Below are 16270 nucleotides of genomic sequence, written 5' to 3' on the forward strand. Positions count from 1 at the left end.
TGCAAGTTTTATCTCCCAAGCGTTAGCTACATTAATTTTATGCTAATGCTGGGGAAACTAAGACAAGTGATGAGAGAAAAACCAGCAGGTTTTCTCCTTGCTAGCACTAGCCTTAAGTCTCCCAGTCTCCCAGCCTTAGGTCTCCCAGCCTCGCTAATCCTGGGGGAGCCAAGACTAGTGAGGAAAAGAAAAGTGAGGGCACATGTGGCCCAGCAATAGAGAAGCCTGACCTCTTTTTCTACCCTGACTTCCTGAGCTGTATATCTTTGAAAGGTAAGTGAGAAAACATGACCAGGGGTGGGGAGGAGTGTATGGAACCCAGTGGGGTGGCAAAGCAGGCTCAGTGGGGTGGGGTGCTGTAGCATCTCTGCAGTCAGTTATAAGGGCAAATGATTGTAGGGGTGCTGCCGCAGGCATAACTTTGCGACTGGGACAGTACCTGTTTGGGTGTCTGTTGTAACTTTGAACGGTCACTATGTTGAGGACTACCTGTTTGTTGTTATTAATTGCTTTGTGAGGGAGATGGACGATTTTTAAATTTGATAAAGATATAAATAACTGTTAAATACATAATGTCAATTATGAAATAATGTTCATATTTATATTTATCTTTTACAATATGTTCATTAAGATTTATATCATTAATCATAACCATATTAATGTGAAATAAACCATTTGATATATTATTACATTTACAAGATTCCCTAGAATAATTATTTTGAATATTTAAAGTCATTTGAAAAGTAAAGCTCCAATTTGTTACAAATGTCTACAGTTATGTTCTGTGAGACATCTTAATAGTGCAGGTGATAATTCAATTTGTAATTTATATAAAATCATCTTTATTTTTTCTTTATTCTTAGATCTCGTTCTCATAGCAAGAACCCCAAAAGGTAGGATGTTCTTTTTTTCCTCTGTGAATATAAAGTTATAGCTATCAAACATTAAGAAAGGTTTTTCTTAAAGCAAACCATTGTGATTTTTTTTCTACTATGATAATTATATGACGTACAGTAAATACTTGAGACAATTATATAAGTCAGATGAGATTTTAAATAAATCTAATAAAACTTACAAAATAGGCAGATTCAGATTTTCTAAAATTTACATTGCCTGTGAATATAAATGCCTACCTAAAAATAAAAAGCCACTAGAGGGAGTGCCAGTTCATCTTCCTGAGGTACAACTGCCTTATTGGTCCAGCCACTAAGAAAGCCATTTTTTGTCTCCTGAAAGTTAGAGATTGACACTTTGTCAGATTTCAGGGAGCCCATAAACAGATTTGGAAAGGGGTTTCTAAAATGTCTGTGATCTAGTCATTAAAAGTGTTACACAGCATTATGAATTGGACTTAGAAGCAAACTAGTAACCGGTGCAGTACCATTAGCTGTAATGTATTAGTGAATTATAGTCCAGCAAGAGAGTACTCAGCAGTATTCTTACCACTGCATAGTTTTTGAAGACTCCAAAGACAGCAAGCATCAAGTTGAGCAATTCTGACTGGATGTAACTCAGGCAATTTTTATTGGAGCCAGGTCTCAATCCAAGACCCCCATCCCTCAAGTATTAGTCCTCTAAAAGAGTTTAAAAATCCATCTCTGAAATCTATTTCTGAGGCCATGTGTTTTCTTAAAAGTAGTATCTCTGGGTTTATGGAAGGTATGAAAATAACCATAATAAAAATAGAATATGCTTACTTTTATGATATTACACAAGATTACCTTTTCCAAAGCTCCAAAAGCAAATACTTTAGTTAAATGTAGGTACAATAACAGTTAACAATCTTGAGTTTTAAAGGTTTTTATAAGGTGATAACTAACATTTCTTCCAAATGTTACTTGAAGTTAAAACAGAAGATATAGTCTTCTTACCAATCGAAGAAAATATTTGTAGATCAGAGTTGAACTGGGGATCCTTGGTGCTCTCTGAGATTGGTAATTTTCTTGCAGACCTTTTATTACCAAATTAGGTAACATCATCAGCATTCATTGTGTTAATTAGCTCATTGTGGTAATGAAATGATTGCAAGAAAACTACCAAGCTCAGAGAGCACCAAGGATCTCACAAAAACTACTTAGACTCACATTTGACTCCTGCTATACTCACGTAAGTTTCAAGTATTATTATTGTTTTAGTAATAGAATATAATTGGTTTGGTATTGCTGCCTTTGGGGATTTTTTTTAAATATACAGGTTTTGCTTATAGCCTTGGAATTTCCTAATGGTCTTTCTTCCAAGTGCTGCCTATGGCTACTCTTAGTTTGTACAAGATCACTCAAAATTAGTTACCTGATGTCGCCTGCTATTTAATTGAACTGATTACTGTTTTTAAACCATTGAAAATGTGTTTAGATTGTATCTAGATCTAAAGTGTTCTATTTCAATTTCTTTGTGACTTATTTTAAGTTAGAAATTCCTCAGTGATGTGTCTGCTTAATACTAGGGTATGCCTGCCACAGCCTTGCCAGTAGCATCTAACAAGAGTGTTGTTTTTAATCAACCACCATTAATTAAACTTCAAGACTTTTGAACTTCAATATTAGATACCTCCTTATTTCATATAAAACATTCCAGCGGTCTCCAAACTTTTCAAAATCTTGGCAAAAGATTGTTCCAGTAAGATATTTTCCTTTTATGACGACTAATATAATTGTTAGGGATTAATTGAATGATTAAGGATTTCTTCTCATCTACTATAAAAAAAATTTCAGATCTAGATCCCGAGATCGCCGTAGACATCGATCTCGGTCATCCTCCCGCGAACGAAAGAAAAGAACCCGTTCCAGGTCCCGTGAAAAGCGACATCGTCATAGGTCTCGTTCTAATAGTCGCAGCCGGAGTCGCAGTCACCATAGGAGCAGTCACAGCTCCAGAGACAGAAGCAGAGAACCCAATTCCAAAAAAAGGTAATATTTTAATATGCAGTTGGCATTTTGTTAGCTTTTGAACAGAAAAGATTGCACCTAGGCCACCAACCGATCTTCAACAGTAGCTAAGGTTTTTTTCCATTTTGTTTATTACAAGTACATTGGAACAGTGTACTTCAAAAGCTTTTAATTATAATCAACTCAGGTGCAAACTTAGGGTAGCTAAAATCAAACAAGGAAATATCAGCATGCTTGGAAGATTCACAAGGTTTGCAGAAGTGGGAAGAAATCTTAGGAGACAAAAAGAAGTTTCCAAAAAGAAGTTTTATGTTTTCATGTTTTGTGTTTTGTTTGTGTATGTTTGTTTATTGAAAATTAATAAAAAAAATATTTAAAAAAAAGAAGGTAGTCTAAATTTCAATTTCCTAGCATGATTTGGTTTGTAACATTTTTAAATTTAATTTAGCAAATATTTTTAGTTTTATATTTCACTTTGGGATTTTTGTTCAGGCTTTAATAATTTCAACTCATTTAAATGTACTATGTCCATTTATATTCAGTATGTGTTTAGTCTTCATTTACCTAATTAAAGTAGGTAATAAAGTTAAATACCTGAAGTTATAGTAACTTTACAATCTAAGGTCTTCAAACCTACAGAAATAAATTGCAGTATTAGCAGAAATTGATAGAATTAAATTTGGCTATGTGATTGCGGTTGAATTCTGTTTACAAAAAACCAGTCTCAGGTGAATTCATCAAGTTTTAGGTATTTTTTCAGCATTCGGTCTTCCTTGAAATTACATTTCAAAACCCATTTTTTCTTTTGACCTTTTATTCAGTTAGTCAAAACTTCAGGTCTGATCTCCAAGTTTTACCTTTTATAAGCATATTATTTAAATGTAAGTTGAGTCTGGCACCGTGGATCTGCATTATTTCTAGTAGCTGAAACTAATTTTAATTACTATTAAAAAATATACTGGCTAGCACTCATTTGATTTTCTCAACTTTTACACTCTTGAAAAATAAAATTAGTGATTTCAGTTTAAAATTGGTTCTAATTATGTCAGGCTCTGTGTTCTTTCCATTTCAGTTTTGTAAATGATACACAGTGATAATTGTGCTCTGGTAGGCTTAATGAACAGTTAAAATCAAATGAAAGGAATGTACATTTTCAGATGCATTATTTTTTTCTTCAGATCATCAAAAGAAAGAGCTTCCAGAGATCAAGAACGAACCAGAGATCATAACAGAACATCACGTGACAAAGAAAGTTGCCCCAGAGAAAAATCTCCAAGAGATCGAAACTGCAAAGAAAGGAAGCGATCTTATGAAAGTGCAAATGGTCGATCAGAAGACAGGAGAAGCTCAGAGGAACGTGAAGCAGGAGAGATATAACTGGCTGTACATTCACTTGATCCTTTACCTTCCTATGAAGTTGCATACTGTGGTTTAGTTTACAGTTATTAAAAGGGACACCAGTGAGCAATTCCAATGTTTATCCATCTAGGATAGATGTACAGTGTATAAACATGGTTATAATGAAGTCTGAATTGATCCGTTTCCATTGATAATTCAATTGATAAGTGAAGCAGTTTCCTTTTTCCTTCTCCAGTAAACTTGTAAGACATATTTTCAAAGATCTATCTTCAAGATAGCAGGTTTATATACCAACATAATAGATTTAAATGTTTTCTTCTCCAATACAGGTTATAGTAAACAAAACTATAGTGTGCTTTTTGCTTTGGATGCTTTCAGACCTTTATAAGCTCTTCTAGTTTTATTCTGTCAAACAGCAGCACTGAATCATTTTTAAAGAGGTTGAGTGGGTTCCAGGCTTTTGTTACCACTAGAAGATTGAGTTCTCAGTTCCTTCTTGAGAACTGAACATGTTTGGCAATGCTTAGGTTGGGGACATGTGCTGAAGAAAATGACAACTTTTAAATTTTATTTTTACAGTGCCTATTTAGACTTGGAAGTCAAACAGCTGTTGCATTTCATCTTTTTTTTAAAAAAATTGAAACTTCTAAATCAAAGCCAGTCCCATGTCTTTGTACAATTTAATTGGTCTATGTTCAATATATTTGTTTTTTTCTTTCAAAATGATTTTTCTGTTTTTTTTTCTTGTGGTGTGTTAACTGCACATCCTTAATTGTAAACAGCAAACAATAATAAAGTAAGCAAAAAAATAATTTTTGTCCAGTGAAATAGCTGTGTGTTCCCACTCCCTCTTAACAATTGATGTGCATGCTTCTAACACTGATACTTTTTTCAATTAAATTTGGAAATCTGTTGAAAAGTAATGTTTCATACATATTGTTCATGAGTATACTGAAAAGTTTATGAAACACAGACTAACTCTAAAATACTTTATGTAACTCATATTTCTATACATACGGAATACAGTTTTCTTTGAAGAGGTAAGTTTTAACAACTGAATTGTATACTGACACTCCAACAGACATTTTACATAGAGTAGAGAAATTTATTATCAAAGATAACATTGCGTAAATATATATCAACAACCCAAGTATGTATAAATATATTACCTTCCATTAATTTGTCACAAAAAATTTCATATCTAGCTCAAGCTAAAACTGCTTCAGATTCTTTTTTATGGTTTAATAGCTTTTGTAATGATGAAGAACTTTTTCCTCAAAGTTAAGCAAAACTATATCAATGAGTCCCACAAACTAACTTTGTTCTTTCCTTGCTGTCCTTAGATGATTAACTAATCCCAACAAGTTTTGTTTTTAAAATTCTTTGAAATGACAAGTACAAAATTCATTATTGTCAAATGATGCTTAGTTGACCATAGTTAACTAATATGTTAATCGGGGCTATAATGGCATTTTAAATTTACAAAGTGAAAGTATGCGTACTTGGAATTTTTAAAATGTAGATATAAAATTTTATTTTCAGTAATGGATATGTACCCTTTCTCAGTATATAGTGCCTTGCACTTATTTCAAAATCTACGCAATCCAGCATTGTCTAAATGTATATATCCACATATGGCAGACCCATTTCTGTAGGCACACGAGCCCCAGGCAAACTTACCTCACTGCATGCACGCGCCTCCCAGCTGATTTTTGGGCCTTTTTCGGCCTGCCAGAGGCTTGAGGGATGCCTTTGCAGGCCGAAAAATAGGCCTGTTTCGTCACTTCCTGTATTTCTGGAAATACTGGAAGTGATGAAATGGGCCCATTTTTCGGCCTGCAGAGGCATCCCTCAAGCCTCTGGCAGGCTGAAAAATGCTTCAAACAGGCTGAAAATCAGCTGGGAGATGCAGTGTAGGTAAGGGGGTGGCGGGGCGGAATAGCGCACATTGCCTTCTATGTGCTGGCACGCACACGTGCAATTTTTGGCACAGGAGCCCAAAAAGGTTAGCCACCACTGGTGTATATATAATATAAAAGTAAACTAGATTTTCTCTAAAAAAAATTGTTTTAGAAACTAATACATCCAATATATTATTGTTGTCAAAAATGAGCTTGTAAAATGTTTAACTTTTCAGTAACAATAATATAATTGGGTAAATGGTATCATTTGTAGAATAGGAAAAGATAAGACTTTTTCATCACATCCTTCCAAAAATAGTTTATTCTGATCTTGGTGATGGTAGTTCAGCTTCTTAACTTGTGAAAAAGCTCCAGCTTTTTTTTTAGTTTTGGGAAGCGGCTATAGATCAGAATATTTAACAACTCTAAAACACGGGTGTCAAACTCACGGCCTGTGGGCTGGATGCATTACATACTGGCCCCGGCCCTGCCCGGTTTAGCAAAGGGAAGAAGTCCTGATATGTCACGTGACGCCACGAGTTTGACACCCCTGCTCTAAAATTGCTTAAACTGGGATTGCTACTTGGTTCAATTAATAATTGAGCGCTCCTTTTTTTTAAATTGTTTTCTGAATTTAGTAGGTAGCAAATGATATCAGTATTTTGTTTAGATAAGTTGTGTTTAAGATGTAAGCTAAATTTGACCATTTACAAGATACATATTAATGAATTAGGCAGTTTTCTGTATATCAGAAACATATTGTTTGCATATTACATTCATAATTTCATAGGTTTGAAATGCTCTTCTGGAAATATACACGCATTATTCCAGAATAGGTTTTGGTAGCCTTGTATTGTACATTCTTACAATTTTTGACAGTTTGAAAAAAGAACTTTTTGGTGACCTTCACAAGTAGTGAAAGTAAATTCATACTATATAAAGTAATAACTTTTTCTAAATATTCTACCAGTTTCCTTGAATGATCATGGGCTCTACTATTAAAAAACTGAGAAAAATCTATTCATTTTCACAATAATTTGCCTTCAGGATATGCTTCATGTTACCTTAGAGAGGAAAGTGTAACAGGGAAATGTAAAATAATCTATTTTTGGAGTGTTTCAATAATCACTGCTTGAATTAGCTGCATGTCAAAAGTATTTTTCATATATTCAAAACAATTCCTGACTTCAGTAGATTTTGAAATTATGTAATTTGTAGCTTTTTTATAGAATGGCTGAAGTTTGGAAAGCTTGAAAGAACTGCATAAATACAGAAAGACTTAAAATAACAATCAAATAGAGTTTTTTTTTACTCAAAATCTGAAAATACTTTAGAATGGCTTCTAAATACTAATGATGACATTCTTTAGACTTACCTTATAGGCTTCCCTCAGAGGTGTCAGGATGATATTTTTAAACTCCTTGGACAATTTTTCATTGCATTTTTTTTCAAGTCAGTCAACATTTCATATATATTTTCCTTTTAACATCCTTGCCTTTGTAATTCTGTGGAATTACATGATTCCGACTTTATATATTCGACAAAAACTACAAACTGCTTTTTCCAATTGCAGGAAATGATCTAAATATTTATTTTTGAAATAGCGAATATCTGTAGCTCGGGTGTAGGATGAGGGGAAGGTTCTCCGAGCTTGTGGGTTAGATTCTGAACGTTTTGTTACCAGGTTAGGTAACATCTTCAGCAGAGTTTAGGGGATGTCGGGGTCATTGTTCTATCTGATGTCAATGTGATGATGAAAAGACCATCCTCACACGTCCTCAATTTCAATCACAAAGATGTTGACTCCATTTAAATCCATTCTAAAGACGCACCACCTAGACCAAGAAACACAAGAAGACATCAGATAAAGAATCATCCCCAATGAGCAACACGACAAAACACCCAGCCAAAAGGAGAAGAGAAGAGAGCATTAAAGATACTGAAACGACGAAAGCGTCATTGTACCAGCAGACAAAGGCAGCTTGATGGCAAAATGGACAATACTGCATCAGCAAAGCCGAAAATGACACCAGCACCTACCAAATAATCCACAATGATACAACAGAACAAAATAAAATACACCCTAAGAAAAATGAAAAAGGAACAACAGCACCACTAGAGAGAAAGCACATGCAACCACAAGACTCCTCCATACCCAGGTTCTAGGGCCCCCCAAAATACACAAGACCAGGATCCCCTTATGCCCTATTGTGTCTCTCCCTGGAACACTGATATACAAACTAGCAAAAACCCTAAAGAGGAAACTCAGAAACCTGGCCAATGATTCAACCCACTCAATAAACTTCCCAGAACAATTCCTCCAATGCATCAAGCAAACCAAGATCAAGAAGAAAGAAATGGTCTTTGATGTCACCACTCTCTTCTCGATTGACATTGACCTGGCTAAACAAACCATACACCACCTACTCACTAAACACCATATCCACAAAAATAATGACAGCACAGAACACTCTATACCCACAAACCATCATGAAACCCTGGATCTAGGCCTCAACACATATTTCAATGGAAAAATCTATAAGCAAGTGCAAGATACCCTGATGGGATCACCCATATCAGGTCTAATATGAAGCAGAAGCAATCTTGCAACAGCAAGATTGCTTTTACCCACTATCTAACCAAGATTCTGGACATGTTACATTGATGACACCTTTGTCATAATCAAACATTCCCAAATTGAAGAAACACACCACCTACCCAACAATATTCCTTGGGTTCAAATTCACATGCAAAGAGGAAACACTCCCATCCCTAGACATCGATATGAGATGAGACAATGGAGAATTGGAAATCCACATCTACCGCAAACCCATGTACACAGACTATGGCTTCACAAGGAACCACTCCACTGCACACAAAGCTGTGTCCAGACCCTCTTCAGAAGGGCCAGGACACACTGCAGTACCACAACACTAAGAAAAGCTGAAGAGAAACAGCTGTTTGATGTCTTTTATCCATGATAGCTATCCAAAAACTTCATATTCTGAGACACAGCACCCCACCACAATACATCTACATCTAAAAATATCCAAGTTACCCAGGAGCTTGCCCTTCCTGAAACCATCATCTGTGAACTATCCTTAAATATCACAATTCGATTCTTACTATGTTACAGAGCACCTGATTATGACATCGAACATATAAACAAGCTAAATACACTACTAACATGGGCTACATCCTGCCCATACCCTTTTATCTTTCTTGGAGATTTCAATCTACCTCATATTGACTGGACCCTAAATAATTGTACAACTGAAATCATACACACAACCTTCTTCAATGCTATTACAAATCTAGGTCTTGAACAACTAGTAACCAACAACACTAGACTGAACAACTGCCTCGATCTCATCTTCTGCAATAGTTTGAATTTAATTTACCGAATACAAACCAAAGAACCCTTTTCCAGTAGTGATCACAATATGATTGACTTTTGCCTCAACATACGTCCCACGCAAAAATCACCACAACGATGTCATCCCTAGTTGTAACTTCAAAAAGGCAATTATGATCTTATAGATAACGATCTCTCATCCTCGATTGGCAATCTCTATTCACTGGATGCAATACTGTTGAAGATCATTACAACATATTTTTACTTGAAGTCAAAAGAGTCATCAAACTATATGTTCCAACAACAACTCCAAAAAAAAAACAAAAAAGCAGATTACCCATATCAATAAGGAAACTTCAATCCAAAAAGAGATCACTCTGGCGGAAAAACAAATCTGGTCACGTTGCTAATTTCAAAAACCGATATAAAAATTTATGCCACCAGATAAAGACCGAATGCACCAATTACCACATTAAACAAGAGGAAAACCTTCTAAGCACCAATTCCACCCGTGCTTTTTACAATTTTGTAAACAACAAACTAAAAGACTCAAGGTCCATCCCTCCCTTGATAGGACCTGATGGTAAAGACTGCAGCGACGACACCATTAAAGCCAACATCTTTAACACATTCTTCGGCTCAGTGTTTGTAAACAGTAATGGATCATGCCCAATGTTTCCTAGCCGTACCACAGACAACAATAATGATCTAATACATATCGATTTTACAGTAGACAACGTTGAAAAAGCACTACGCAACCTAAAACCATCTCTATCTATTGGACCGGATGGAATATGTGCCTACTTCTTAAGAAAACTATCCGCTGCCATAGCCAAACCTCTAAGCATAATCTTTGAAAGATCTTTCAGAACCAGCTCCTTGCCCAACCTATGGTTACAAGCCACAGTCATTCCCATCTTCAAAAAGGGAGACCCAAGCCTAGTTGAAAATTACAGACCAATCTCCTTATGCTGCGTCACCTGTAAAGTCATGGAATCAATTATTAACCAATCCATCATCCTCCATTTAGAGACAAACAACCTACTCTCCAATAAACAATTTGGTTTCAGAAAAAAACTATCCTGTAATCTGCAACTCTTACACTGCAAAAACATATGGACTACTCAACTCGACCAGGGCAAAGCAATAGACGCAATCTACATAGACTTCTGCAAAGCCTTTGATTCAGTGGTACACGACAAACTACTCCTAAAAATAAAATCTTATGGTATCTCTGGACAACTGAATAACTGGATAGAAGCATTCCTGTCAAACAGACAACAAATGGTCAAAATTGGGAACGCCCTATCAAATCCAGTACCTGTCAATAGTGGTGTTCCCCAAGGCAGTGTTCTAGGACCAACTCTCTTCATAATCTACATAAACGACCTTTGTGATCATATCAAGAGCAATTGCGTTCTCTTCGCTGATGATGTAAAGCTGTTCAATACCACAGACAATACTACTACCCTTCAAAAGATCTAGACTATGTATCTGAATGGTCTAACATATGGCAACTCCAAATCTCAACAAATAAATGCTCTGTCTTACATATTGGTAAAAAAAATCAGAAAATAAAATACAAACTGAATAGTCAAGATCTTGTTGATGACCCAAGCTCTGTAAAGGACCTGGGAATACTCACCTCTAATGATCTAAGTGCTAGAGCTCACTGCAACTACATAGCCAAAAAGGCATTAAGAGTTGTTAACCTAATCCTACGTTGCTTTTTCTCTGGTAATATCTCACTACTAACCAGAGCATACAAAACATTTGCTAGACCAATACTCGAATACAGTTCATCAGTCTGGAATCCTTATCACGTATGTGATATTAACACAATTGAGAAAGTCCAGAAGTATTTCACAAGAAGAGTTCTCCACTCTTCTACCCGTTATAGAATACCTTACGCCACCAGACTCGAAATTCTAAAATTAGAAAACCTCGAATTACGCCGTCTTCGGTCCGACTTAAGCATGGTATATAAAATCATACATTGCAATGTCCTACCTGTCAATGAATACTTCAGCTTTAACCATAACAACACAAGAGCACACAACAGATACAAACTCAAAGTAAACCGCACCAAACTTGATTGCAGGAAATACGACTTCAGCAATAGAGTGGTCAATGTCTGGAATACTCTACCCGACTCTGTAGTCTCTTCCCCAAACCCCAAAAACTTTAACCTTAGACTGTCTACTATTGACCTCACCCCTTTCCTAAGAGGTCTGTAGGGGGCGTGCATAAAGCGCACCAACGTGCCTACCGTCCCTGTCCTATTGTTTCTCTTATTCTTTATTTTTCTTATATGTACCCATTTCATATATTCACAACTATGTATACACTTGTACTTATTATCTTGTAAACAATTGACAAATCAAATAAATAAATAAAAAATAAATAAATAAATAAAATAAAAAATAAAATAAATCTAGGCCTCAACACATATTTCAATGGAAAAATCTATAAGCAAGTGCAAGATACCCTGATGGGATCACCCATATCAGGTCTAATAGCAGAAGCAATCTTGCAACAGCAAGATTGCTTTTACCCACTATCTAACCAAGATTCTGGACATGTTACATTGATGACACCTTTGTCATAATCAAACATTCCCAAATTGAAGAAACACACCACCTACCCAACAATATTCCTTGGGTTCAAATTCACATGCAAAGAGGAAACACTCCCATCCCTAGACATCGATATGAGATGAGACAATGGAGAATTGGAAATCCACATCTACCGCAAACCCATGTACACAGACTATGGCTTCACAAGGAACCACTCCACTGCACACAAAAAGCTGTGTCCAGACCCTCTTCAGAAGGGCCAGGACACACTGCAGTACCACAACACTAAGAAAAGCTGAAGAGAAACAGCTGTTTGATGTCTTTTATCCATGATAGCTATCCAAAAAACTTCATATTCTGAGACACAGCACCCCAACCACAATACACTACACAGCCAACCACCACACAAAAACTAACCCTACCATACACAAAAGAGGTGTCAAGAAATAAAATCCAGAATTCTCCACCCACTAGGAATAGCAATAACCACAAACCCATAGCCACACTGCCAGGAATTATGCAGAACCAAAGACAAGATACAGAAGGATAAAAGAAACAATGTAATCTACAAAATCAACAATTTTGTAACAATTGCAATCCATACTACCTGGAACAAAAATCATGTCAATTAAAAACCAGGATCCACAAACACTGGCTGGCAGTTAAATGCCACTATCCCAAATCCTTAATCTCGACCCACACTGACACCCAACAGCACCTGTTCAATCAGAGTAACACAAAAATCATTGGCCACGCTATCACCTGTCACGCTTGTGAGTTCATTAAAGCCTGGCACTCCAAAAGCAATTCCATCAACAGACACATTGGTCTATAACCAGCCTATGAATCTCTCAGAATCTAAATCAACTGCAGAGCCAACTGGAGACAACACAAACCCTCAACCCACCCATGCAAGCTTCCCCGCCAGCACTTCATCTCCCAATGACTATCACCCGATTGTAAGACTCACTGATGACTCACCTGACCCTCACTTGACTCATCACACTGACAATGACATCAGCTGAAGGTGTTACTTACCTTGGTAAGTAAGGAACGTTTGGAAAGCAATCCACAAGTTTGGAGAATGAACCTTCACTCCCATATTTATCTTTGCTGATTTGAAGTATTTAAGTCATAGTTTGCTGTATTCAGTTTTACTGAATTCATTTTTTAAAAGTTAAATTTTGAAGAACATGTTAATTTTCTGAGCAATGTCCTTTCATTTTCCAAATCTCTCACTACCTATACTTCTGTCAGTGCTTGTACTTTTTTTAGTTGAACTGTTGGTTTGCTTTAACACTCATAAAAGGTTGAAGAATACGTTGTAGATGTATGATGTGCAGCATATATAGTAAGAGGATCCCTAAAATGTGAAAAAACTAATTGCTTTACTTCTTATGAACAAATAAAAGCCTTGGGGGAATTATAGTAGCTACATTTGGAGGAGCAAAAGTGACATAATTATAACACGAGGCTATTTTAGGTACCCATGCAGTCAAGAAAATGCAAAGTATGAATACTATTCCTGGTTGTTTGCTTGTATGTAATGGGGACCAAGTAATATTTTGCCATGAGCAGCACTTGATACACTGTCTTTACCTTCTTCTTCCTCCCTCTCAAATTATGAAATTTATTTTCTGTTCAATACCATGGAGTCATTTTAAATACACTGCTCAAAAAAATAAAGGGAACACTTAAACAACACAATGTAACTCCAAATCAATTACACTTCTGTGAAATCAAACTGTCCACTACACTGATTGACAATCAATTTCACATGCTGTTGTGCAAATGAAATAGACAACAGGTGGAAAGCATAGGCAGTTAGCAAGACATCCCCAATAAAGGAGTGGTTCTGCAGGTGGTGACCACAGACCACTTCTCAGTTCCTATGCTTTCTGGCTGATGGTTTGGTCACTTTTGAATGCTGGCGGTGCTTTCACTCTAGGGGTAGCATGAGATGGAGTCTACAACCCACACAAGTGGCTCAGGTAGTGCAGCTCATCCAGGATGGCACATCAATGCGAGCTGTGGCAAGAAGGTTTGCTGTGTCTGTCAGCGTAGTGTCCAGAGCATGGAGGCGCTACCAGGAGACAGGCCAGTACATCAGGAGATGTGGAGGAGGCCGTAGGAGGGCAACAACCCAGCATCAGGACTGCTACCTCCACCTTTGTGCAAGGAGGGACAGGAGGAGCACTGCCAGAGCCCTGCAAAATGACCTCCAGCGGGCCACAAATGTGCATGTGGCTTCTCAAACGGTCAGAAACAGACTCCATGAGGGTGGTATGAGGGACTGACGTCCACAGGTGGGTGTTGTGCTTACAACCCAACACTGTGCAGGATGTTTGGCATTTGCCGGAGAACACCAAGATTGGCAAATTCACCACTGGCGCCCTGTGCTCTTCACAGATTGAAAGCAGGTTCACACTGAGCACATGTGACAGACGTGACAGGGTCTGGAGAAGCCGTGGAGAACGTTCTGCTGCCTGCAACATCCTCCAGCATGACCGGTTTGGCAGTGGATCAATAATGGTGTGGGGTGGCATTTCTTTAGGGGGCCGCACAGCCCTCCATGTGCTCGCCAGAGGTAGCCTGACTGCCATTAGATACCGAGATGAGATCCTCAGACCCCTTGTGACACCATATGCTGGTCCGGGTTCCTCCAAATGCAAGACAATGCTAGACTTCATGTGGCTGGAGTGTGTCAACAGTTCCTGCAAGACGAAGGCATTGATGCTATGGACTGGCCCGCCCATTCCCCAGACCTGAATCCAATTGAGCACATCTGGGACATCATGTCTCGCTCCATCCACCAACGCCACGTTGCACCAGACTGTTCAGGAGTTGGGGGATGCTTTAGTCCATGTGTGGGAGAAGATCCCTCAGGAGACCATCTGCCATCTCATCAGGAGCATGCCCAGGCGTTGTAGGGAGGTCATACAGGCACGTGGAGGCCACACACACTACTGAGCCTCATTTTGACTTGTTTTAAGGACATGACATCAAAGTTGGATCAGCCTGTAGTGTTTTTTTTCCCACTTTAATTTTGAGTGTAACTTCAAATCCAGACCTCCACGGGTTGCTAAATTTGATTTCCATTGATAATTTTTGTGTGATTTTGTTGTCAGCACATTCAACTATGTACTGAACAAAGTATTTAATAAGAATATTTCATTCATTCAGATCTAGGATGTCTTATTCTTGTGCTCCCTTTATTTTTTGAGCAGTGTAAGAATGAGCAAACTGTGGTAGAGAATTGACATGAACTGAATTTTGCTAAAATATAACATATGTTAAACAGTGAAAAATTAGGAGTCATGATTTGAGTAAGATTACACAGTTAAATGTATGTATATACACAATCTATTGTTATTCCAAAAATAGATGGATAAATAACTTCAACTGGGCTCATATATTTATTACTGAATGTAATAATTAGATGTTTTTCATGTTCCAATTCCTACACTCACCATGCCCAATACCAGCAGACCTGGATTCTTCTCCAGGATGTAAGTAGGGCCTGGTTGATCCTGGAAACACTATGAAACATCATTATAGATGAGCCATGCTGGTCGACAGTGGCAAATCAGGAGGATCATGGATAGCATCTTTTCCAACACAAATGTTATTAAAAGGCACAGACTTTCAGATGCAGAAAAGTAGTGGATTGATATAGAACTTGGAACGAAGCAGGAGATTACTTGATGTGATCTATAACTAAATTAAGGAATTAAAACCAACATCCTCAGAGTAACGATTAAACGTTTAGCAATATATCGTTTAAAAAGGCAGAAGAAGGAATACATAACACTCAAACTAACCTAAGGGTTCACATTAACCCCAAAATTTATACTGCTTTTCCTATTTTTACAATAGTGTTTCGGGCAGATCATAACACCCAGGCATCCCGCTAAGTAGGCGGGTCACCTCAGGGACGACCTGTACCCGCTCAAAAATTCCTCTCACATTGTTAGTGAGGACCCGGGCGTCACCCCGAATCGTTATTTTCCTTACTCATAAGTTTAAGGCATAACGCTCTCCTCTAGAGGAGGAAGGGTGATTGAGAACAGAGTCGTTCGACATGAGGGTGAACTGTATGAGACCAAAAAAACCCAACTCTAACAATTTAAATCTCTATTACTTACCCTCTGATTCGCTAATATAAGAAAAATGTTTTAGAATCTGGAAAAATAT

At 37.3% G+C, this 16270-nt stretch overlaps 1 protein-coding gene and 1 non-coding gene across 7 annotated transcripts in view; one reads left to right on the forward strand and one right to left on the reverse strand.

The window, feature by feature from the left end:
* Positions 1-7107, forward strand: part of LUC7L2 (LUC7 like 2, pre-mRNA splicing factor) — a 40431-nt gene extending 33324 nt beyond the window's left edge. For all 6 annotated transcript variants that reach the window (XM_087968210.1, XM_087968212.1, XM_026694689.2 and 3 more), the window contains 3 exons: positions 864-893; positions 2712-2906; positions 4064-7107. In XM_087968210.1, the coding sequence (XP_087824336.1) occupies positions 864-893; positions 2712-2906; positions 4064-4262 (424 nt within the window). In that variant the 3' untranslated portion in view covers positions 4263-7107. The remainder of the gene's footprint in view (positions 1-863; positions 894-2711; positions 2907-4063) is intronic.
* An 8850-nt stretch (positions 7108-15957) lies between these two features.
* LOC113409703 (U12 minor spliceosomal RNA) lies at positions 15958-16107 on the reverse strand. Its single transcript, XR_003370567.1, has one exon. It is a non-coding gene; the product is annotated as a U12 minor spliceosomal RNA (small nuclear RNA).
* Between the last annotated feature and the right edge of the window lie 163 nt (positions 16108-16270).

Source organism: Notechis scutatus, chromosome 6, assembly GCF_049901735.1.
Source record: "Notechis scutatus isolate UNSWTSFEM ecotype Mainland chromosome 6, rNotScu1.2, whole genome shotgun sequence".
NCBI classification, from domain to species: Eukaryota; Metazoa; Chordata; class Lepidosauria; order Squamata; family Elapidae; genus Notechis; species Notechis scutatus.